At 35.7% G+C, this 25857-nt stretch overlaps 2 protein-coding genes across 2 annotated transcripts in view; one reads left to right on the top strand and one right to left on the bottom strand.

Moving 5' to 3' along the window:
- GTF2F2 (general transcription factor IIF subunit 2) overlaps positions 1-25857 on the top strand; it is a 138128-nt gene that overhangs the window by 49380 nt on the left and 62891 nt on the right. The gene's annotated exons all lie outside the window — the stretch shown is intronic.
- KCTD4 (potassium channel tetramerization domain containing 4) lies at positions 17008-17876 on the bottom strand. The gene has a single exon (XM_058548200.1). The coding sequence runs from the start codon at positions 17874-17876 to the stop codon at positions 17097-17099; it is 780 nt and encodes a 259-aa protein (XP_058404183.1). The 3' UTR covers positions 17008-17096.

Genomic DNA, 25857 nt, shown 5'->3' with positions numbered 1-25857 from the left:
AATTATAACAGTTCAGGAACATTTGAATCACCCAGTGTTCCACCATCAAGAAATAAGGAATTATTATTTGGTGAACATCGTTCCAACTGTACATCGTAGAGATACATTGATACAGAAAGAAAGGTGTAGATATAGGAAAAAAAATTGTGTTCTATTTTTTCAGTTACTTTTTGAAATAATTGTAGATTCACATGCAGTTGTTAAAAATAATACAGAAATCTTGTGTTCTCTTTACCCAGTTTCCCCCACTGGTAACATTGCAAAACTATAGTACAATCCACTGTACTGTAGAATCCACTGTATTATATACATCCCCTGACATTGATATTGACATCCATACAGTCCGCTGATCTTAATCAGATTTCCCCAGTTTTAACTTGTACTTATTTATGTGTGTGTGCGTGTGTGTGTTTAGTTCCATGCGGTTTTATCACTGTGGTTTCCTCTACCCATAGTCAAGATACAGACAGTTCCATCTCCTTTTGTTACCCTTTTGTATCCATGCCACCTTCTTTCCACCCCCCCTTCACTTTCCCCAGCCCCATTTTTAACCCCTGGCAACCACTGATGTGTTCTCCATTTCTATAATTTTATCATTTAAATAAGTATCATATAAATGTTATGTAAATAAATATTATATAAATGCTTTTTGCACTCAATGTAAATTCAGTGGAGATTTGTCCAAGGTTTTGTGCATATGAATAGTTCATTCCTTTCTATCACTGAATATTCCATGGTATGGATGTATTACGGTTTATCTAACTAGTCACTCATTGAAGGACATCTGGATTGTTTCCAATTTTTCACTATTACAAATAAAGCTGCTATGAACATTTGTGTATAAATTTTTGTGTGAACATAAGTTTTTATTTCTCTGGGATAAATGCCCGGGAGTGCATCTGCCAGGTTGTGTGGTAATCGCATGTTAAATTTCATAAGAAACTGCCAAACTGTTTTCCAGAGTGGCTGTTTTTAAAAATAAAAATATAGATAATTTTAAAAACATTTAAAAATGTGAACACTAACAAATACAAAAAAAATACATTAATGTAAATAGTTGAAATAGAACATGTCCCGCCCCTCAGAAGCTGGTAGGTGTCTTTCCTCCGTCATAACTCTCTCCTTCCTCCACAGAGGTAACCATTATCATAGCCATTTATGATAATCACTTTATTTTTCTCTCATAGTTTTAGCATTTAAGCCTTTACTCCTCTGCAATATAGTCTACTTTGCCTGTTTTTGAATGTTAAATAGAATCATATAGTATGTACTATTTTTTGATATGGCTTTTTCACCAAAGATTGTTTTCTAAGACTGATCCATGTTGTATATAGCAGTGGTTTATTTTCTTTGTTGTCTTACAAAGTATGTATTTAGTGCAGTTTATCCATTTTTACTGGTAATGGCTATTTGTGTTGTTTATAATTTGTGGCTTATTAACAGTGCTGCATCACTTTTTTGTACATTTGGCCTGCTACATAAATTTTTAAAAGGTATATTCCTAAGTGTGGACTTTAGTCACAGGGTATATTTATCTTCAGTTCTTGCTGATAATGTGAAACTGTTTTGCAAAGGAGTCATACCAGTTTATATTCCCATCAGCAGTGTACACGAGTTCTTTTTGTTTTAATTCCTCTCCAATAGTATAGTCCTTTTTTTTTTTTTTTTAAATGTTAGCTGTTACAGTGGTTGTGTACTGATTTCTTATTGTGGTTTGATTTGACATTTCTTTAATTTCTAATGAAGTTGAGACCGTTTCATGTGATTATTGTCCATTTGGATTTCCTATTATGTGAAATGCTTGTTCAGATTTCTTGTGCATTTTTTTATTGGGTTGACTTTTTCTTTTTGAGTTGTAGTTCTTTATATATTCTGGGTATAGCCATTAGTTAGATGGGTTGCAAATGTCTTTTATTCTGTGACTTGCTTTTTCTTTATCTTAAGGTGTCTTTTGATGAACAGAAGTTATCATCTTTGGTGCAGTCCAGTTTATTAGTCTTGTCTTTTCTTTTTTTTTTTGGTGAGAAAGATTGGCCCTGAGCTAACATCCGTTGCCAGTCTTCCTCTTTTTGCTGAGGAAAATCAGCCCTGAGCTAACATCTGTGCCCATCTTCCTCTATTTTGTATATGGGATGCTACCACAGCATGGCTTGATGAGCGGTGCGTAGGTCTGTGCCTGGGACCCAAAGCGAAGCATGCGAACTTAACCTCTACGCCACGAGGCCAGCCCGTCTTTTCTTTTATGGTTTGTACTTTTTGTGTCCCATTCCAGCTTCCACGATCATGAAATTATTCTCATACCATTTTCCAGAAGCTTTTTTGTGTTGTTTTTCACATTTAGATCTACAGAATACCTGGAATTGGTTTTTCTGTGTGATGTGATATAGGGATCAAAATATGGATGAATATCACGTACTTTTTTAAAAGACCGTCTTTTTCTCAATGTTATGTAGTGCCACCTTTGCCATAAGTATCTATTGAAGCCATAAGTGTTTATTGATCTAAAAAGGTCTGTTTTTAGACTCTCTATCTGTTCTATTAGTTGATTCATTTATCTTTGTGCAATATCACACTGTCTTTCTTATTCTGGCTTATTAAGTCCTGATATCCAGGACAGCAAGCCCTCCCACCGTGTTCTTCTTCAGACGTATCTTGCTTATTCTTGGCCGCTTTGCATTTCTATATAAATTTTAGAATCAGCTTGAAATTTTCCACAAAACACTTGACTGGATTTTTTTTATGGGAATTATGTTGAATCTGTATAGCAACTTAGGAAAAATTAACATCTTTTATTGACTCTTGCAATATATGAGCATTTGTGAGGTCTTCTTTAATTTTTCTCAATAATCTTTATAGTTTTCTCTGTCCTGTATATTTTTATTATTATTCCTAAATATTTGATATTTTTGACACTACTGTATAAAGTATCTCTTTAGAAAGATTATCATCCCTTTGTTGCTGGTATATAGAAATACAATTGAATTTTAATATTGACCTTGTATCCAACAATCTTGCTAAAGTGCCTTATTAATTCTAATAATTTATCTATAAATTTTTAAAAAAATTTTATACTTATATAATCTTAAAATCTGTGACTATAACCACAGTTTTGTGTCTTTCTCTCCAAATTTTGTACCTATTATTTCTTTTTCTTGCCTTATTGTACTAGCTGGGGTAGTGATGGGGTCATGTCTGTTTAACATTTTGTCTTTAAGTGTGTTTGCTGTAGGTTTTAGTTTGTTGGTTTTGGTAGGTAGTCCTTATCTGATTAAGGAGATTCCCGTCTCTCCCTAGTTTGCTAAGCTTGTCCATGAATGGATGATGAATTTTGTAAAATATTTTTTTGGTATCGAGATGATTATTATAAGATTTATCTTATTAATGTGGAAAACTATGTTGATTTTTTAATTACTAATCAAACTTCCATTCCTGGAATAACTCCAACTTTGCTTTGATTTATAATACTTTTAAATATTGCTAGATTTAGTTTGCTTATCTTTTGTTTAACAGAGTTTTACATTTATGTTCTTGAGTGAAATTGGCCCATAATTTTCCTTTCTCCTAATGTCTTTGTCAGGATTTGGTATTGGTATTGTTGTCCTCATAAAACAAGTTGGGAAGTGACCCCTCGTTCTGTTACCAGGAAGAATTTGTGTAAGACTGGGTTTATTTCTTCCTTAAATATTTAGCAACATTCACCAATTAGTCTAACTGGGTGTGGAATTTTCTTTGTGGTCAAGTTTTTAATTGTGGCGTGTTGGGGGCAATTCTATATGGTATTTCTACACATCTTGTGATAGACAGCCCTTATCCCAGAGACTGTCTTTTCAAGGATGTTTGTATAACAAAAAGCCTCGGAATATAGAAATAGGATCTCCCTATAGGGCAAAAGTTTGTTGGGTTTGCTAGCAGCCCCCATATAAGATTGGTTATATGGGGTTTTCTAAGCTTGGGGTTCCTCAGTGTGACACAGACCCTCTGTGTGCATATTATCCACCTGGGCCTCTTTGCTGCCGTGGGCAGATTGAGGGGGCAGAAAACACTGATCAAACGTGAAGATCTTGCTGCCTGCTTTACAGTGAGTAATAGAATCCTTTTTTCCCTGACCCAGGAGTCTCCTGTCTTCTGCCAGGGTCTGTGAAACTGTGGCAGGCTAACTTGTTAGTTTGCAAGTAGGGTGACATCTCAGGCCCTTCACAGTTCTTGACATGAAGTCAATTTATTTATTTATTTTTATTTATTTTTTTGTGAGGAAGATCAGCCCTGAGCTAACATCCATGCGAGTCCTACTCTTTTTTTGCTGAGGAAGACTGGCCCTGAGCTAGCATCTGTACCAGTCTTCCTCCACTTTATGTGGGACGCTGCCACAGCATGGCCTCACAAGCAGTGCGTCAGTGCGCGTCTGGGATCCGAACCCGGGCCGCCAGCAGCGGAGCATGTGCACTTAACCGCTACGCCATGGGGTGGCCCCATGAAGTCAATTTATTTATAGGACTATTTGGATTTCCTATATCTTCTTGTATCATTTTGGTGAGTTTTGATTTTCTTCATTTCATCTAAATTGTCAAATTTATTGGCGTAAACTTCCACTTGTTTTCTTTTACAATGTCTTTAGAATCTGTAATGATATCTTCAGTTTCATTCGTGATATTGGTAATTTGTGTTTTTGCTGTGTATAGGATTCTAGGGTGGCGGATATTTTCATTCAGCTTATTGAAGATAGTCTTCAGTTGTTTTTGTCATGGAGAATTCTGCATTTAGTTTTACTGCTGCTTCTTTGAAAGTAATCAGCCTTTTTATTCCCTGTGGCTACTTTAAATTTTTTTATCTTTAATTTTTACAGTTTTAATATGTTATTTCTAAGTGTAGATTTCTTTTTATTTAAGCTGCCTGGGATTCATTGAGCTTCTTATATTTATTGATTGCTTTCTTCAATTGACATTTTTCAGACACTATCCCTTTAAATGTTGCCTCTATTTCTTGTTCTCCCCTCCTTCTGAGATTCTGTTGAAACTAATGTTTTAAACATATGCTCAACCTTTTCACTGTATCTTTTATATCTCTCTTCTGATTTTTCCACCTTTTTCTTGCAATGCTATTTTCTGGAAAGGTGGTTTTTCCTGTATTGTAGCTCACTAAAGCTTTCTTTAGTTGTGTCTAGTCTGCTATTTAAACTTATGTAGTGAGGTTTAAATTTTACTTATTTTTTATTTCTAAATGTCCTATTTGGTTCTCTTTTGAATCTCTGACAGTTTTCCTTGTACAGGAATGGAGGAATTTGTTGGCAGTCATCTGCGGAGACAGTCTACCACAACCACATTAAACCGTTTCAAGGCTTGACATTTCTCTGTTAGGTTGGCTCGAGGATTGAAACTAGGTGATCGTTAGGATGACCATGTAACTTAACCAATTCAAACTGGAACATTTTTGGGAGTAAAAAGGAGTGTTAGAAACTAGACTGTCTTGGGAAATTAGGACTCTTTGGTCATCCTATTTAATGTTTGTCAGGGACATTTCCATGTCTTGTTTACCCTCACCCTGAGGGTACAGTCCTTTGGGATTTTAATTTCTTATGGTAAGGAACTCCTGTTAGGCTTTCCACCTTGTTCAGACTCTGGATTTTGATTTCTTTTCCTCTCCTTGGGAGACTCTCTGAATAGAGGGTCTCTTTTTCTCTGGATTGACCCATGACCTCAGGGATTCTTGTTTTCCCTTTATTTGGAGCTTGGCGATTACTGATTATCTTGTGGTCTTTTTGATACTTTTAAGATTTTATTCAGCCTTTATAGTTGTTTTCAGTGGGATATTTGATGTAAATAACTTAGCCCACCATTATAGGGACTAGGAACAAGTACAGTTAATTTATTTGAAGTAACAGAAGAAAGAGAATGGAAAGAATTGCTGAATACCAAATAAATGCTTTTTTTCCACAAGAAATATGAGTTCCCAAGAACTGCTTCTAAAGCCAGAGGATAGGGTGTGGATGTGAGGGTGGAGGACTTAAGGGACTAGAGTCATTATTATTTTTTTAACTCCAGGTTTCATTTTTTGACAATCCATTGATTCTGTTATGAATAATTAGGAAATTATTTTCCTCAAAACACAGTTTTTCAATTTTTGTTGGTTGTATTTTCACTTTATCAAGGCTTTAAAAATTAACATTCTGTTCTGCAACTAATTCCTCTGCTGGTCAACCTTAGTATTAATTGCAAACAGGTTTGTACTTTCTTTTAGTCTTCTGATGGTGCCAACTTATTCCTGAATTATTTGTTTTCATTTATCTCTTCATTGTCTCAATTTCAACATTAGATCCTTTTTTTTCAAAAAGGGTTCATGGGTGACTTTTACAAATATGCATAGTTTCTTTTCAGCTCCATTGTAGAATTTTAGTCTCCATTTTAGACTTGGTATTTTGTATCTATTTTAGATATATAGTTATAATTGTATATATAGAAAATAAATGGTATATCTTATATATGTATTTTTTATTCTTCAGAGTTCTAGGTGATTAATGTTTATTTTTAAGCTGACTGTACACTAAATGCTTTTATGGAAGAATTGATTTACTTATTGAATCATACTTTCCTTTTCTCTTCTCTCCACACTTCCTGTCTTTATTTCCTTTGATGTCGAAATCTAATTTTTAGTAAGTATGTTTTGTCTTAATTATAAGCTCTGATTTAATTTGGTCAACATTGCTTATATCATGTAAAAAAATGATTGGTTATTTTAGTTTTCTCTATTTTTGTGTGTTTGTAGTGAAATGGATTGAACTGTTATTTCTGCAGGCTTATATAATTGAGGCCTATTAATTACCTTAATGTATTGCTTTAATAAATCTTTATTCAATAAAAATTATTAAGTTAATTTTTCACATATGTCTTAATGTTTTCTTCAGAAAGGTGTAGTGACATGTGGAAGGCATGACTTTTTCTTTAAAAGAAGTATATTTTTGTTTTGTACTGGTAGGTTAAGGACCACCCTTAAGTTGCCCTTGCTGTATAGAATCATCAAAAAACAAAAGTGATATTCAGATATCATGGCATCATTTCTCTCCATGCACCTCCCTCTCTTTTCACTGCTGCCTCAAAAAGGAAAGAGTCATGCATTTGAACTAATGGCAGCTTGGAATTTATTTTCTTATTCATAGGAGTTTTAAGGAAAGTCATTTTTATTCCTTCAAAATAATAAATCGGAGTAAAAAAATTTGGCCCAGAGAGGTTTTGGGGGAATCTTTGAAAGAATATCTAGGAATGTTTTAAATGTGTCACTTACTTCCATATATAAACATTTCTTTCTGATGTTCTTAAAAAATTTTCAGGTGAGCTCAGTATCTTACCTCTGAATTATATTTGCATTATAAAGTTGTTTGATGAAAACTATTTTTCATAGATGGAGGAAGAAAACCAGTTTTCTACTTTTCATGCCTAGAAGGAGAATTTAGGTTGACAGAATGTGTGTTGCAGTAGGTGAGCGTGGTTCTAGAACCCGGCTGCTGAATTAAAACCCTCCTCAATCTCTCATTAGGAGCTCTGAAATCTTAGACATGCTTCTTTTCCAAATGGAGTTTCTCCATTTGTAAATTAGACATAGCAATAACAAAGGTGTTTATAGCAAAGTGCCTGGCATGAGTTAATGCTCAGTAAACATTAGTGACCTTTTATTCTTCTTTATTTTCTTCTTTTATTTTTATATTTATTATTATTATTCTACACATATAATATGAACCCATAATAATGTGGGCTAGGATTTTGAACAGAGATAAGCAATAGACTTAAAGGTAAGGATCTTAAGCTACAAAGACGGTTTTAAATGTGTGCAATGTAAACATGTTTTTAAAATGCGAGTCTAAGAAAATGAATTGCTTTGGCCTGTATCAGCTTACAATAAAATTTAAAAGAAATTTATCATTAATGTGAAGACAAGGAGAAGATATTATTAGTGACTTTAGTTAGGTGTGTGTTCAATCCAGAAAGATTGCCCAAGCACTGCCATTGGTCCTATCCTTCTCTATTTGATTTTATAAAAGATTGGTAGGAACTAGGTTAGCAGGCATGCTCCTTGAGTGCTTTACAATAAGAACATTTCTCTCTCTGCTCTCATCCTGTTTGGTTATTTGAGACGTCATAAGTGACTAGAAGCTAAAAGATGCCTGGGTTCCAAGCAACATTGGGGCTATTTAACTGCGTTGGTCTCAGTTGACGTCTTTCATTTATTAGTTTGCCAGTTTTCAAAATACTTTTTCTTTCCAGTGGACTCTTTTATATGTGTATTCTCGTGTTTAAGTCTTCTAATGATTTATAATTAATTTGCCTCTCAGGTGGCTGTGTAAAATAAGGTTTTAAGCAACAATAACTTTATATTTTATCTTTTAAAGCTGTGTAACACAAAAACAATTAGTGTGTATTTAGAAGTGAATATAAAATAAATCTATTACTATGTGGACAAGTGGATGTTGCCTCTTAAAGGATCATCAAGTTCGGGGTATATAACCAGAAAAACTCACTTACCGTTGTCCTTTGGGTTTTTTATTTGATTTTTTAAAAAAGCATCAGTGCCCAGTATTTTAACTTAAATGTAAAAAAGCTAGCCGTAGCTTTTCTTGATCCTTCTACTGACATGTTCTTGGGGAAAATGTCTAATTATTTGAATAGTTTACCACAAGCTTATTAATTTGGAGAATTGACAATAATAATACTAGCTACTTAGGGAACAAATGGCTGCCCTGCTGGTTAAAGACCCAGGCCCCTCTCTCTGTCTGGAGGTAGCTACTTAACTCTTTTTTTTTTTTTTAAGATTTTATTTATTTATTTTTTCCCTCCAAAGCCCCAGTAGGTAGTTGTGTGTCATAGCTGCACATCCTTCCAGTTGCTGTATGTGGGACGCGGCCCCAGCATGGCCGGAGAAGCGGTGCGCGCCCGGGATCTGAACCCAGGCTGCCAGCAGCAGAGTGCGTGCACTTAACCACTAAGCCACGAGGCCGGCCCGCTGCTTAACTCTTTCTTCATTCATCCCTTACTGTTTCTAGGAAGTTGGCCATATCTGTCTTCCAGTTTCCACCAGTTCATATTTTCAAACTATATTTCTCTGTCCCAGTTTGTGACTTCACTCCTTTCCAGAAGACTCTAAAACAGAGTGTACAAGTTGCTTTTAATCCTAAGTGTTTTTTTTAATTGCTTGATACTACAGGGAAACAGAGGAGGATTATGCTCTCTTCTGTCCACACTCATACTCCTCCTCCACCCCCAAAGTAGGGGAGGGGAGTGTAGTACAAAAGTTGACTATGTCTCAGAAATCTGTAAGGTTGTACCTTTGCTTACTTGATATGTAAATACCCTCCCCTGTCCCCCTATTTGCTTAAAGATATTCTACTTTTTCTTAGATGTTCTCATGGAAGAATTTTTAGTTCATTTTTAGAAACCAGTTGGGTGATTATTCCCAGGTAGCTATTCTTCTGGATTTAATCCAATAATGATTCTATACCTGAATGAGGAAAATCTGCCTGGTTCACAGAAATTTCTTTCCTGGTTAGACTTATTCCCTGACTTACCAGTCACTTCTTTTCCTCTCTGTGATTGTGTCCCCACACATCTCAGAAATGGATTCTCTATTTTTGTTTTTTCTTGCAGCAAACTCACCGGACTGGCTGGATTCTCTTTTGGTTAACTTCGGCGTCTTCCAGTGTGTTAAGCCAAGTCTCGGCCTGTCTAATGAGTAGAGGTGCCAGCCTTCCTTCACCATTATCTTGCCCATTTTCAAGGCTCATGTCCTCTGCCGAGTCTCTCGCTGAGTTCCCGGTGTCTAATCTGAAGGTGGTATCATACAGTAGTTAAGAGCTTGGCACTTTGGAGGTTGCTTGCTAGCTGTGTGCCTGCGGCAAGTTGCTTAACTCTATAGGTCTGTTGCCTCTTCTATAAAACAGGAGTTCTAATACTACCCATCTCTATCTGTTAGGATTAACAGACATCCCCCAAAATCAGTGACTTAAACACATTTTTCTTCTTTGTAAAGGAAGTTCAAGGTAAGAAGTCCAGGACTGGCATGGTGCCTCCGTGGTTATCAGCAACCATCTGCCATGGTTAGTTTGTGGCTTCCATCCTCAGGGTGATCCAGAATGACTGCTGCAGTTATAACCATCACATCTACAGCCCAGGCAGCAAAATGGAGGCAATAGGGCAAGGCAGGAAGGCTCACCTGGCTTTGTAACCCTTTACGGGACCATATCCAAAAGTACTGTATGAGTTTTGCTTATATTCCATTGGTCAGAATTTGATAACTGGCCACACCTAGCAGACACAGAACATTGGGAAATACAGGTTTTTATCTGGATACAATTGCCACCCTGAATCAGAGTTCGGTTACTAACAAAGAAGTTGCAAGAATGGGTCTTGGGAAAGTGACTAGCGATCTCTGCACAGAGATTTAAAGATAATGCATGTAAAGTACTTAGTATGGTGCCTGATACATAGTAACATCTCAGTGAATGCCAGGCGTTTTTTATGATCTCTGCTAAAGGGTCAGATTACCAGCACAGCCCACTTTTTCTTAATCCCTTCCATCCATTCATATACTTTCCTAGGGAAATGATCTTTTATAATATCATAACACCTGAATCTTAGAGAAACAACCATAGATGATTTCTTTGAAGGGAACAGGTAGGTAGGTAGTGGTTATTCCCTTGTTGGAAAACCATTAGTATTTGTAGAAGTTTCAGCTTTTTTACTTCATTAGCAATTTTTAACATTAGTGCAGTTGATACATCTGTTTTTGCTTTAATTTTTACATCAACTGCTTTTCTTTCCCACTACCTTAAACCAAAAGGCTCATTTTTTAAAAGATGAAGGGAATTAAAATTAATTCTACTTAAAAGTGTTTTTATTGCATCCTTTAGTTAAATGGAAAGTCTTAGAGTGATACAGAATGAAGATGGGGGATGATTTTACTTAATGCATAGCCTTTGGCTTCACTAAACACCTCAGTGTTAACTGCCATATATATATATATATATATATATTTTTTTTTTTTTTTTTTTTTTTGCTGAGGAAGATTGGCCCTGAGCTAACATCTGCGGCCAATCTTCCTCTTTTTGCTTTAGGAAGATTGTACCTGAGCTAACATCTGTGCACTCCCTCTATTTTGTATGTGGGCCGCCGCCACAGCATGGCTTGACGATGGGTGTGTAGGTCTGCGCTCGGGATCGAACCCATGAACCCCAGGCAGCTGAAGGGAGCGTGTGAACTTAACCACTATGCCACTGGGCTGGCCCCCTTAACTGCCACATTTCTTTTTTTTTTTTTTTTGGTGAGGAAGGTAAGCCCTGGGCTAACATCTGTGCCCACCTTCCTGTACTTTATATGTGGGATGCCTGCCACAACATGGCTTGATAAGCAGTATGTAGGTCTGCGGCTGGGATCCAAACCTGTGAACCCTGGGCCGCTGAAGTGGAGCGCACGAACTCAACCACTACGCCACCAGGCCAGCCCCTTAACTGCTGTATTTTTATATCAAGTTTTGGTTTTTCTTCTATGTAGCCATCATCTAGTGAATTTTACAATATAAAGTTTTTTGTTCTATAATAGCGAAAGATATAGTTGAACCTCCTTTTCTTGCCTCTTATTAAGTATAATCTGCTTTATATCCAAATAATCTAAATTTTGATAAGATAGAAAGAAGAGGGGAGGGAAATATAACTGGTCCATAACAAAATGACATGTTAATAAAGCCTGCTTCCGGTGTTCAAGGTAGCTGACTATTTATATACTGAGTCTCGCTGTGTTATATTTTGGCTGCTGTTGTAACAAGTAAACATATGTATCATAAATGCCTGCCGTTGCTTTTTTTGGTTTTGTTGTTTTAGAAGTCAGTCACCTTTGGCTTTTATATTCTTTTGTTTGGTGTTTCTCTTCAGTAATCATCCAGCTTTTACTAATAATTATTTCTGTGCACAGCTGTATATAGGCTTTCTTTTTTATTTCTATAGGAGTTTCTTTAAAAATATCTATACATAGATAGGAAAAATATACAGAAATCACAATAGTTTTGTTAGGATTTAGGATCATGGGTGTCTGCATTCCTACTTATTTTTAATGTTTTTAAAAAAATAATATAAATAAAAATTCATTAAATGGTATGATGGCTAAAGCAAATGCCAAATGGTCTAGTTTTTTGTAAAATCACATTAAGTCATAGAAGGTTATCAAATTCAAGCAACTGAGATTAAAGTTAGTATCATTCAGCCATTCTTAAGAACCTTAAAAATTAGTTAATAAACATCTGTTATAACCAGGCAAAATCAACGAGGTGGAATTAAGAAATCAGTAGACTTGCTCAATTACGCTTTAATGATGTAGAAAAACATCATTAAGGACATGGTGCTAAACATCTTAGAGGACAGTAATCAAAATTACTTTTGAAAAGGTGGGCCTGTCTTCAAGAAGGAATTTTTAAAAATTAACTACATCTTTAAAAAAAAACTTGCTTTTAAATGTAGTTGAATACCCTGGAATCTTGGATTGGGAAAAACCTGCTATGCTGTTAGATTAACTGTGCTATGTTTTATGCTGGGGGACAGTTTTTTTAGGACAGATTATAAAGAAGTGTATTATAATTGTATTTTTTCTAAAATAACTAGTGATTTAAATAAAACTAGAGTTTCTGCAAATTGCTCAATATTTTACATTTTTTGCATTGTTGGAAAAAATTCATTGTAGGTAATTTCTAACAGCTTATTACATTTATATCAGTGGTTTTTGTTTGATAGAAACTCGTGAACTATTTTATATTTTTGTCGAGAGAAGAAGTAGGAATACAGTTACCTCTTTGTAAGTTATTTTAGGCAAATTTTAAATTTCATCTTAGATATTTCCCTCTGCCCAGCACAGTTTCCTTTATCACCAGTCCCTTGGTGTTTGTTCACAGAAGCAAATTAATTTTAATATTAACTTAAGCAAAATATGTTTAGGAAGATAAGTCTGCTACAGAAGTAGCCATTATATATTTCAAAGCTAAATGCAAATATTTCTAAGATGCATGCTGTTTTGGGTAATCCATATTACATCTCTGCTTGATTAGCAAGGTTAATTATGATTCAGTTGCTCTGAGTTTAACCTTGACTGACATAATTGCAGTTTAAGGCATTTAATCATAATTTATTAGATAGGGGTATCTTTTAGATTGTGTTATCGCATATATTACTGCTGACTGGTTTTAAATTGCTGATGAAACAGCTGCAATGATTATTTTGTTCTTGTAGATTTTATACATGAAACTAGAAGTTAAAAGCTCCAAGAAACTCATCATGTGTATTTTTAAACTAGTACAAATAAAAACTGTGTTTGCCTCTAGCAGCTTAAAGTATATTCTTGTGTCTTATAGTATTCATCACAGTATTAAGCATGAGTTTGTTAAAAGTTCTCCATTCTGTTCATGTCTAAGTTGAAAGCCTAATTAATGTAAATGTGCATTTTTGTGCCTTTTATTCATGGTTATCTCATGAAGATACCTTTATACTGGATAAACTACTAACCAGTGCTTATTGCAAGTCTATGGTGGGTGAGGCACTTTACATAGATTTTAATTTAAGCCTTATAAAAGCTCTATCAACTAATCATCATTATTTCCATTTTACTATGAGGATGTTGAAGTTCAAAAAAGTTAAGAATCTTGCTTATGTCATGTAAGCAAGTTAGTGGAAGTTAATTAAATTTGAACCCAAGTCTGACTCCAGAGCCCATGTGTGTTTCACTGTGCCATACTTTTTCGTCATAGTTGATCAGTTTTCTGGACTGTACAAGTCATAGAATGTTAACTTCCTTTTCAGCAAACCTGATAAGTGAAAATCTAGATTTGCCAATAGACAAATTTGGGATATTCTTTACTCCTGTGAGATGATTTATCTCGTTCTTTAAATGACACAACGTGACATTAAAAATATTATTTGCTTTTCCAAAATTCAGTTTTTCACTCAATATTTTAAGAATACCTGTGTTGTGAGATTTTATCAAGCGAGGGAAACATGTATTTTGATATTCTGTATTCAGCACATTCTCATGAATGCCTATTTTATGCCAGGTTCTAGGTGTTAGAGATATAAGTGGCCTACAAAAGCAGACATGGTTTCTGCTGGCTCTGGAACTAGTATTTCTGGGTTGCAAATCTTGCTTATGCCTTTACCTGTTAATAACTGTATGATCTTAGCAAGTTCCTTAGCCCTCTAAGTCTTTGTTTCTTTATCTTTGAGAAGGAAAGAATAATAGTACCTTTCTTGGGTTGTCATGAGGATTAATTGAGATAATGCGTGTTTGTAGCATGGTACCTGGCATGTAATAAAACAATAAATGTTACCTTTTGTTATCCTCTTAAAAATAGTACTTGAAGTGTAAGTCATTTTCTTTAAAAAAATAACTGAACAAGCTTAATCAGTATCATCATCTTTAGTCTGGGATGTAGTCCTCCTTCTTGTATTATTTGGGAAGTCTCATAAGTGTTTTCTTTCATTTATTCTACTCATTGCTGTATATGTTTTAGAAATACAGTACACTATAAGCTATGTTTTTATTTTTCGCATTTTAAGGACAGTGCTAGAATCATACAAGAGTATATATGTTTAGCTCATGGCAAGTATAGCAACCTATTTTTAGTACTTTCTGAAAAAGAAGATAAATAGTAACTTTGTGATTTATTCTTTGGAGTAATATTTACTTATGAGGAAAGATTTGAGGAAGAAATCCTTCAGTGATTGCAAACAAAAACATTAGGACAGCTTCACTCTGACCTGTAAGTGGCATTTTATATGATTTCTTGAGTTTTTGAATGGAAAGTATTTGTAAATATTTTTAGAAAGTAGTAAAATTAAAAACTAGATATTTTCTGTACACTTACAGCACAATATTTAGGCAATTGAGTATGTAAATCGAAGTGCAAATAATTTTGAGTTTAAAATAGTACATTTATGACAGGTTACACAAGAGTAATCAATCTAGTCAAATTTCCTTCTAGATTAGTAAATCGTTTTAGGATATTATGATTTATCAAAAGGTTGAGGAGGAATTAATTGCATTCAGGTATGATTTTTTAGAGATGTACATAAAAATAAATCAAAGATTTCATTAAGTAGTGGTTTCCATTAATAATTTTGTTACAATAGTTAAATTCGCTTTTTGCGAATTGAGGCAAAAACCTTACTTATAATACTTCTAAGGAGAATTGTTCAACTATATCTCCTGTGAAAAGATATATCAGGGCTATTTTTATTGTCTGTAATGAAATCCTGTTAGAGAAAACCTTGCTTTGATGTTAAATCACTACCATTTTTTTCATTACCAAAGTCCAAATGCCAAGAAAAGTCAACTCAGAAGCTGGGAAGGTAAATCAACAGTTCAATTATAATGACTGCTAAAATAGATTTTACTATTTTTTTCTGTTTCATAGTTCCTTAAATCCTGATTAAGCCATTTTAAAGTACATAAGAGACAATTTGATGTTTTAGTAGAAACATTTTTTTCTTGTTATGCTTAAAAGAAGATTGTGTGGTTGATGTGGAGTTTTTTTGTTTTTAATGTGTATTTTTTAAAGGACTTTTAGATTTTAAAATATTTCTTTTAGTACGTACAACCAACATTTCTATTACCTTAGATGTTGTAACTGGAAGTCAGTTATAATTCTGAGAATGAATATTAGATTTGCTGCTAATTTATTCTAAGTTTTTATGTGTAAGCAAACTTGTGGCATATATGCTAGTTTATGTAACCTCAGTCAAGATTTTCAGAAATCTTTTGTTGAAGTTTATTAAAATTAAGATTTAGTTTCCAAATTTAATGGTTAAATTTTAAAAGAGCAAATTTAAGGTGTAATTTGTTCTTAGAAGCCCAAGAAAATAAGTGGCATAGAAATGATTTAGCTTTGCTTTGGGAGGAAAAAAATGCATTCACATTTAAGGCTAAGTTTCTGGATTTTATCATTGAGATAGCCATATGTAAAATTTAATTTTTAAAAATAACTTCTTGTTTAGCATGAAGAAATTAACACAACTCAGTGAGTCTGAGATTTAGCATCACAGGAGGTACTGAAAAGAATCAGTAAAGTTCTTTCATAAGAATAATGTTTAGTGATGCTCATTTAATATTTTTGAGCTTGAAAAATGGAAATTTAGAGTGATTCTGCAATGAACTCCTTTGTTATTCTAATACCACGTATCTGTTGAGACTAAGTTATCCATGCTGTGTTGGAGCTCAGCCTGCAAAGAAATGAATTTGCTGATTTTTGTCACTTGCAAGACCAGCCAAGGTTACTGTAGCCTGCCAGTTAATACATCAATTCATAATAATATTGTATGAAATCATCAAGTGGTACTGTTTGTTTCAAAAGTGACACATGTGACTTTTTATTATAATTATTGATACAAGCAAAGAAGCTAGTAGTGCTTTATTTTTTTTTATTATCATCAAGCAGTTTTCTAGGAATTTTCAGCAATATATCAATCCAGCTATAATTCTAGTATGAAATACACAAACTATGAATATGCTTTTGGTGCCTACCATTAAAAATTAGATCAATAGCTTTAATACCTTCTTACAGTCTCATTTGGTTTTACTATAGCTCTGTTGTAGTAGATCTGCACATTTATTTTGCTCTCAGTGGTTAGTTTTACCAGTTGAGTTTCTTTGTAGATTTTTGCCATAAGTAGAAAGGATTTTAAATCTTATAGCCTCGTCAAATATTTCATTACCATTTACTTAAATGAATGATAGATAATGTACATGCTTGTTCATTGTGCAAGTACCCAAGACATTCTGATTGAGAAAGACAGCTTAAGGAAAAATAAACAAATAGCAAAAGCACTCAGTCTTTATTTACAATATATAGAAGATTGCTGTTTTCATTTTAAGTTTCATTTTAAGAGTCTGATCAGCAGGAACACCCTAGAGAAGCACATCTTGAGCGATAGAATTTACATACCGTTAGCTCACAGTAATTGATTAGCAGCAGGGCTCTGAGTACAGACCTAGCTGGGCACGTTATTTGGGATGCCTTTGATGCTGTGGTTTTCCGAAGCTTGCTGGCTGCATGCTTGTTGCCTTTGTTCGTGACACAGGTCATTACTTGATAAAATGAAGTGCATCGCTGTGAACAATTGACCCTTTGGAACAATCCAGGCTGGTCAACAGTCTAAAACCACACTTTAAGGCCATCATTATAGCCTCAAACTTAAGAGTTTCCAAGGTACAGACAAAGGTGTTGTCTTCCTTTAGTACAAGTCGAGTGCCATTTTCAGATTTTATGAAGTATTTAAATTGAATGATATTTGATGATATTGAAAACTCCTCTGGAAATCCATCCAGCCTGCTTTTGGACACCAGGACAATGCGAGATTTTATTTTTGATATGAAATCAGGAGCATTGCAGAAGATTCTCAGTCCTTGTGAGCGATCGTGGTTATCTGTTATTTCCAAGAAAGTAGTCTCTCTGGGTGTTAGCTGTTCTTTTTCCCACCTGGATTTCACTTCCTCCGCCAGTCCCTTGAGCTGAAAGAATTCTGCTTCTTGTGCAAGAAGTTGATTTTCTCGAAACCCTTCAGGCAGTAGAAGTTCTCCATTTCGTAGGAAGTTTAGGACATGCCTGAAGAGGAGCCCATCCCTGTCTATGAAATAATGACCATCGGCATCAAACGGGCAGAGAATTTTTCCATTTACTATACCTTCAAGGAAAGTGTCTGGGTACTTGGTCAGTGTTTGCTTTTGAGTAATGTATAAATATCCACCAACGTTGAGAGTCATCAGTGTGGATTTGCAGTTCTTTCCTTGGTCAGCATCTTCCAGGCTGTTGTGTTTCCCTTCATACTCCTTTTCTTTTTCTCTTCTGTTTATTTTACGCTCCATTTTTGACAATGCTATTTCAGCTTGTTCTTCTTGGCTTTGAGATTTTTAAAAAAGAAACACTACCACACAAACACGCCTTTATTCAGCCCCAGCCTGGTGATGGAATGGAAATGCTGGCAGCGTCGCCTGCGCTGTCAGCTCAGTTTTGCAGTAGGTGGCGTAACAGCTATGTATGCAGGAGCTTTCTGGAGTAAGACGGAAAAGAGATAATTTGCATTTAACTGTATCAGGGAAGGAATTTGTTTTGAAAAGATTTTGATGTATATTCTTTGAAGTAATAAAAGTTACTTAGAATAAATTTAATTTCCTCTTGACAGTTAAGCAGTTACAAATGTTTAATTCTCCAGCTAAGTAGGAATTTTTATCCATTTCTAAATGTCTTTTAAGTTATCAGGCAGGCTTAATATTGAATAATATGTTATCTTTTGGAGAATAATGTATATTGAATTAGTATCATTTTTTCAAGTAAATCATAAATGGCAATCCTAAAGAGAAAGGAACTAGGTATATAGAATTTTCTCTCCTATAAAAAGTCCCACATTCCACAGTGGTGTAGTCATTTTAGAGACCCAAATGAGAGTATTTAAACCTGTTATTTGTGACATCGACTTGAATTTAATTGGATTTGCATGTGATTCTGACTTTGGGATCTTTAGCAAGGGAGAAGAAATTTTCTTAATGTCCTTTAACAAAAGGTTCTGTTATTTTATTTTATTTGTTTTTTGACCCTAAAGGTAAAAAATTAAATATACAGGCTCTGCAATAGTCATATCCTTTTTTTTGGTTAGGATTTCCAATGGAACATTCATAAGCTTGTTTCACCCTAAACCTGCTTCAGTGCTGAACAAAGACTTGGCCTGCTGTAGAACGTACTCTCGCTGTGTGAGTGTGTGTGTGTGTGTGTGTGTGCACGCGTGCGCGTGCTTGCACTTGAGAAGATAAAAGATAGATTCAAAATACCTACTATAAAATAGTGTCATGGGAAAGTTATTTATTTATTTATTTTTCCAGTGTTCACAAAGGGTGAGAGAAAGGACCAAAGCCTAAGGTCTTTTTTTTTTTTTTAACTTGGGAGCTGGAACAGTGTGAAGGTGGTGTTTTTCCCCTTTCTTTTTTTTGTCCTTCCTCTGTAACTTGCCTTCCAAAGTATTTTAGGGATCTGAGCTTTCATTTCTAGAATTTAAAGGCCCAGTGGTGAGAAGTGTGAACGTTGTCCCCAGTACACTATTGTTTGACTGGTCTATTTCCTAAATTATTCTGAGGAACTCCATTGTTTTCAGAATCAGACTTTTGATTTTATATTAAATTGATTTATATTTCTGTTACATTAAAGATATTTTTAAATTATTCAACTTCATGTCGATAGAAATATTGGAGCAGGTTCTTCTAAAAATGCTTACCTTGTATTTTCTCTAAACGATGTTAGATTTTCTTCAGATATAAAAAAATTATATCTTTAATTATACCATATTTTGAATTTAACATTTGTGTCATTGAGATTATCAAAAGTCCATTGAAATTAAACTACAAATCTAAGGCGTAACATTTTTAGGGCTGAGTTTTTGCTTAGAGACCATGAAATTCTACCTTCTCATTTTGCCAAAGATAAAATTGCATCCTAGAGAGTTTTTAATGTTTTATCTAGACTTTTACAACTTGTTAATGATAAGCCAACACTTGGACTACAGCTTCCTCTCAGTACTGCATCATTTAAGATGACTTTACTCTCACTGCACATGAGTAGCACTGTGTAACAGCAAAATCAGTAAAGTCATAACAATTTCATGTATAGCTCTACTCCCGTTTTAATGAACTTCATGGGACATCAGAATCCGTGGAACATAACTGTAGTATATTGGTGGAGACTGTGCTAGAATTTTCTTTGTGTGTTTAAATAAAGTGATGTAGTTGAATACTATGTAATACTTGGTCTGCTTCTTTATACCCTGTGTGGCCCATTTGTAGATGCCTTCATAAAGGAGGCCTTGAAACTAGTGCTGCTAGAGGATGGGCTTCCACGGGGCAGGCAGGTGAGGCAGGACTGCTGGAAGTTGGACCACTGACCTCCTCAGCACTCCAGGGCCACCTTACACTTGCTAACTCACTCATTTCTGGTTTCTTTCTTTTTTTATTTTATTTTTTTGGCGAGAAAGATTGGCCCTCAGCTAACATCTGTGGCCAATCTTCCTCTTTTTGCCTAGGAAGATTGGCTCTGAGCTAACATCTGTGCCCATCTTCCTCTGTTTTGTGTGTGGGATGCCACCACAGCATGGCTTGATGACTGGTACATCGGTCCATGCCTGGGATTCGAACCTGTGAACCCTGGGCTGCCAAAGTGGAGCGTGCAAACTTAACTGCTGCTTAACCAGGGCTGGCCCCTGCTGCCTGTTTTTTAAAACTAATGATGCATGTCTTTGTTTCTGCTGGCTTGCCTTGACAGACTCTGATCCATCCCATCATGTACCTCTAACCCTTGATTGCATTTTCTCACTCTAAACTTCACTCTGGTGTTCTTGGCTTCTGCAAACCTGACATGTGTGATTTGTTTGCCACCTGTGGCCTGGCAACAATAGTGTAACAGAAGCCTTGTCTTAGTGCCTGACTAGAGGCTGGTGTGAATCCATAGGACTTTTCTTTTGTGTCTTGTTGCCCCCAAATTGCAGTCTTAAAAAAGAAAAATGGCACCCAGTAGGCCCCACCTTATCCCCATTACTGCACATTATCCCCTATTAAAGCAAGATGATTGCAGTTTACAGAAATTGCAGGAGTTTGTTGATCATTGCCGCTGTTATGGTACACGTGCCCCTTAGGAGAACGCCAAGTTGTCTTCTTTTTAGTCTGTTCTGAGCTTATATTTATTTGCTTGGTGAGCAGAGCTAGAGGGTGGGGAGAGCTTGTGCTATGTAGTGTCTGTCAGGTCCACACAACCCTAAAACTGTAAAAATGGTGCTTCAGTACCTATGCCAAGGGAAACATCCATGGTGTATGTGATTACATTTCTCTGCCTCACTGCAGGTACAGACTGGAATTAATCAGTGAGGGCTTAACCCACACGTCAAAGGTTAGCTCAATTAGATCCACTTGACCACTAGACTTGAAGCTTTCATCTGCTTTGCAGGCAGAAAGATATGTATTTTAAAAAGGGAGGGACCCTGTTTTCTACTCAGTACCTTAGCCCTTTATTAGAGTTAGATCACCTCTGCCTTAGATATCTGTAATCACCCATATAAAAGAGCCCTTTAGCCAACTTGGAGGATTTAAACAATGCCATTGTCAGATTCTTCGTATGAGTAAATCCACTGGTTAGGCCCAATGCCTAAACAAATTCTAGCAAAACTTTCCACTATATGGTGATGTTAATCTTCCACTGTCTGCATTAGGCAGAACTTATTCCAGGCTACTGGGAGGAATTCCCAAATTATCTACCAACTCCTGATGGGAAATGAGGCCATTGTCATTACCATAATTGACACAGGGCATTATCATAATATATGCTTGCTTTGTATGCCAGAGATATTCCCATGCCATGGGAGGAAATGGAAACTTACCAAGAGGGTGCCTCTCCTGGTTGGAAGACAGAAGATTCGATAATTCCCCTAGACTCAACAGATCACTCTTCTGTGAAATACAGACATTGCTTTTCAAGGAAAGGGGATGGTCTTAGGAACTGCTTTTAATAAGAACACTGTACTTCTGTCTCCACATTCTCCACCTTTACCAAATCTTTTTGATTGTTTTTACCTGCCTGCTTTTATGTCTGTCTTTTAAAAAGATTATGTCCCATTACGTTAGAAAGACAGTAAAAGCAACTACAGCTAGAGCAGCAGCTGTCAATTTTTACTTAACCCTGGCACTGTGTCTTTGCCCTGGACTTCCCCACATTTTTTTCAAGCCTATTGATCTGTGTCTTTTTTCCTCACTTAAATTTGATACCGATCTACCTGACTCTGTGATAATATCTTTATCTGTTCATTTTCCAAAATCTGGCTAACCCTTGGCCATCTGACTTTCATGTCCTCTAATTCATCTCTGCCTTGACCTTGCTGTGTCTTTTGAAAGCTGAGCTTCTCCTTTTTTATGTGTGGCTTGCTGCTTCTTCATAGCCTCCTATTAATAGCATTGAATGTGAGAAACATTCATTTTGATATTCAGCTGTAATTATATTACTTTAGCCTCTTGTTGTGTGTTAAAAAATAAAAATGAATTGCACAGTGTAATGTAGTAACATACTTTGAGAATCAAGAATTTTTGTGTGTTAATCTAATTCTGTTTGAATGTCAAAACTTTTGTTTTGAAATATAAATGTCATCTGCAGTAGATATTGTCTGGTACTGGGATTGTGCTAACACAAGTACTACCTCACCTACCTTATGGAGCTGATTGACCACAGTATCTCACCAGCTCGGCAGAGTACTTGAATCCTCCCAGGACGTGTGGGATATAACCTCTGACAGGAAAGTGATGTGGATATGTAATTCCAGTAAGATGAATACACTTGTAAATGTTTTGCAGTGTTAAACTGAGTCTTCAGAGAAGCCCAGGAAACTTTGCTACATTAGCAAATTTTGTGGAGTGTAGAAAAGAATAAAGCGCTATCTATCAAAAGGACCACAAATAAAAAAGACAGACTAAATGAGAAGTTAGGTAAAATTCCATTCCACATTTCTTTGCTTTTCATTATAGCGGTAATCTTGAAAACAATTTGCAAATCTTATTAATTCATATTTTAAATGTAATTTGGCAGATGAGTGTTTCAGGGAAACCTGTGTTTTATAATTCTGTAAGCAGAAGTCATTTAAGTTTTTTAAAACGAGTTTTTCTTTTTTGAAGTGTAGCCTCTGCATTATTATTCACTGGAAAATTTTTTTGTAACCAGATGAGCAGAGCACTTTTGTGAGCCATCACGTAAACACTGAAGTTATATTATTGTATAGAACTCATTTTTATAGTGCTATTTGGCAAAATGGAATTTTACCTTCTCTTTGGGAAGATGTTTTAAGTTAGTTAATAACCGCTATCTACAATCTCAAAATGAGGGACGTGACTTTAAAACCTTGTAAAGGTAATATTGTTATGAAATCAGTGACCAAAAGGGTCTCTGCTCCAGTGCTGGCTTCTACCACTGTTGCTTCTGTCAACCTCTTCTCTTCAGATCCTATTGTGTCTTTAGTGATGAGATAGTGTGGAGGACAGAGAAGGAGGCCTGAACAGCAGGACAGGATATGATGGTTCATAGGAGCAAATACAGTTTCTTACTTGCAGAGAGTAGAGTGATTGTAAATCAGGGATGGCGAACTCTATCATATTGCACATTTTTTTCACATTTAACATTTCTGAAATCAGACTATGTCTTAAAATCATTGGGTTGTAAAAATTTCATGGCAGTATTTTGTCTTTCTTAGTGGCACATAAAATAATGCCAAATATTACAATTGATGGTATCTTAGATTTAATGAAGTATTTGAACAGTTCAGTGAGCTGTTACCCATATACCACCAGAAAATAAAATTAACAGGGATACATGGAGAGGAAAAGAAGGTGAAGGTTGGAGGAGAAGAGAGAGAGAGAGCGAGACAAGGAGGGGAGGGAGGGAAGTGAGGGAGAGACAGAGGTAGGGGGAAGGAAAAAAAGTGGGAGGAAATATGCAGAGAGAGAAATATCATGGTAGCACTTCTCAACCCTGGCTGCTGCATGTTAGACTTATCTAGCGAGGTTGTAAAAATATCACTAGCTCTTGCCCACACAATGCATTTGGAGTAGAATTTCTGGCCCCAGTATTTTTTTAAAAAGCTCCCAGGTGATTCTAATGATCAAGCAGAGTTGAAGAACCACCATATTAAGGAAATTGATGAGCCCAGGAAAGGGAGCTTATTTCAAAGGAGTTCTTAATGATGATGACATAATTTCTACCCTGTAGTTGTGAGGGTCACTTACTAGTAAAGTAGCTTGAAAAGCATGAAGAACTAAACTAGCGTATGGTATTACTACTGTTACTAATTAAACATGATGAAGAGAACAGGAGTTATTGAGGATGAAATTAATGAAACGAATCATATTCAGTAGATTTAAAAATTTGTGCCACCAGATTGTCTATAAGTATTTCACTAATATTGTATCCGCCAGCTATATTGCAGTCTTTCTAGGCACAGGGATCTGCATTTTTCTTCCTTTGTACCCCTCATCATATCTAGCACAATGTTTGGCACTGTTTAACTATGATATAGCACTATAGTAAAAGTATTTTCCCCAGGATACTTAATCTTTTCTGGAAGAATTTGTTTTTCTATCCATTTAATCACTTTTGCTGTTGTTTTGAATTCTCTCTGATTTCAAGTGCAGCGGCCAAAGCTGGCCTGCGCCCTTTGATGAAGGTTTAACTAAAACAAACTATTATAGTGCAGTAGTCTCCCTTATCCATAGTTTTGCTTTCCACGATTTGTTACCTATGGTCAGCCTTGGTCTGAAAATGTTAACTGGAACATTCCAGAAACAAACAATTCATAGGTTTTAAATTGCCCACCATTCTGAGTAGCATGATGCATTCTCAAGCCTTCCTGCTCCATCCCGCCTGGGCCGTGAATCATCCCTTTGTCTAGCACATCTGTGCTGTGTAAGCTACTTGCTACCCATTAGTCACTTAGTAGCCGTCTTGGTTATCAGATGGACTGTTGAGGTATCCCAGTGCTTTTGTTCAAGTAACCCTTATTTTACTTAGTAATTGCTTCAAAGCACAAAGGTAGTGATGCTGGCAATTCTGATATGCCAAAGAGAAGCCTTAAAGTGCTTCCTTTAAGTGAAAAGCTAAAAATTCTCCACTGAATAAATATTGAAAAAAAATCGTAGGCTGAGAGTGCTAAGATCTATGGTAATTTTTATTACAATATATTGTTATAATTTTTCTATTTTATCATTAGTTATTGCTGTTAATCTCTTACTGTGTCTAATTTATAAATTAAACTCTATCATAGATATGTATATATAGGAAAAACCATAGTATATATATAGTATTTGGTACTATCTGTGGTTTGGGGCATCCACTGGGGTTCTTGGAACAAATTCCCTACAGATAAGGAGACTACTGTACTATGATTTTCCTGCTCCTTTTCATTTATTGTTACAACATAGCGTTATTTGATGTTTTTTATAAAGCTGTATTTTACTTCTGGGTTTTATTCACCCTCTTCTTCTTGAAAGTAGTTTTGAGATTAGGGATTATATCTGTTTATACATCATCACAACATAATGCCCACATCTGTATTTAAGAGGTTTTTATATTGATAAATTATATATGTGATGTAACAAGCAAAAAGGAGACTATAGTGTGAAAATGTAGGAGGAATGATAACTTGTGAACTTGCTTTGTAAACATTAACACATACAAATGTTTGTTTTTAAAATGCTCATTCACTAATTAATTCATTGATCAAAAGTTTGTTATGGCGGGGCTGCCCGGTGGCACAGCGGTTAGGCACGCGCGCTCCGCTGCGGCGACCCGGGGTTTGCAGGTTCAGATCCCGGGTGCGCACCCACATACCGCTTGTTAAGCCATGCTGTGGTGGCGTCCCATATAAAGTAGAGGAAGATGGGCACGGATGTTAGCCCAGGGCCAGTCTTCCTCAAGAAAAAAGGGGAGGATTGGCATCAGATGTTAGCTCAGGGCTAGTCCTCCTCACACACACACAAAAAAAGTTTGTTATGGCTTCTGTGGCTCATAGAACAATCCAAACTCCTTTGCACATTTAAGGCCTCCACTTTCCTTTCTACTTCTGGGCAACCAGTCTTATTATTCACAGATACTCTTTGATCAGCGTTACAGTGTATCTTATGTAGGAATATACATACAGCCTTCTTTCTCCCAGTCCATAGAGGAAAAGTTGAAGAGCAGTACCATGAGTAAGGAAGTTGAGATGTGTTCTAAATCCTAAGTCTAGTCCTCAAATTATGATTTCAGTATTTGGTTTAAAATTGGGAATTCCCAGCA

Source organism: Diceros bicornis, chromosome 9 (genome assembly GCF_020826845.1).
Source record: "Diceros bicornis minor isolate mBicDic1 chromosome 9, mDicBic1.mat.cur, whole genome shotgun sequence".
Lineage (NCBI taxonomy): Eukaryota > Metazoa > Chordata > Mammalia > Perissodactyla > Rhinocerotidae > Diceros > Diceros bicornis.
This window is presented reverse-complemented; position numbering and strand designations above follow the sequence as displayed.

Coding starts and splice junctions, on each gene's coding strand:
- KCTD4 (XM_058548200.1), bottom strand. CDS start 17,876: ATGGAGCGTAAAATAAACAGAAGAGAAAAAGAAAAGGAGTATGAAGGG.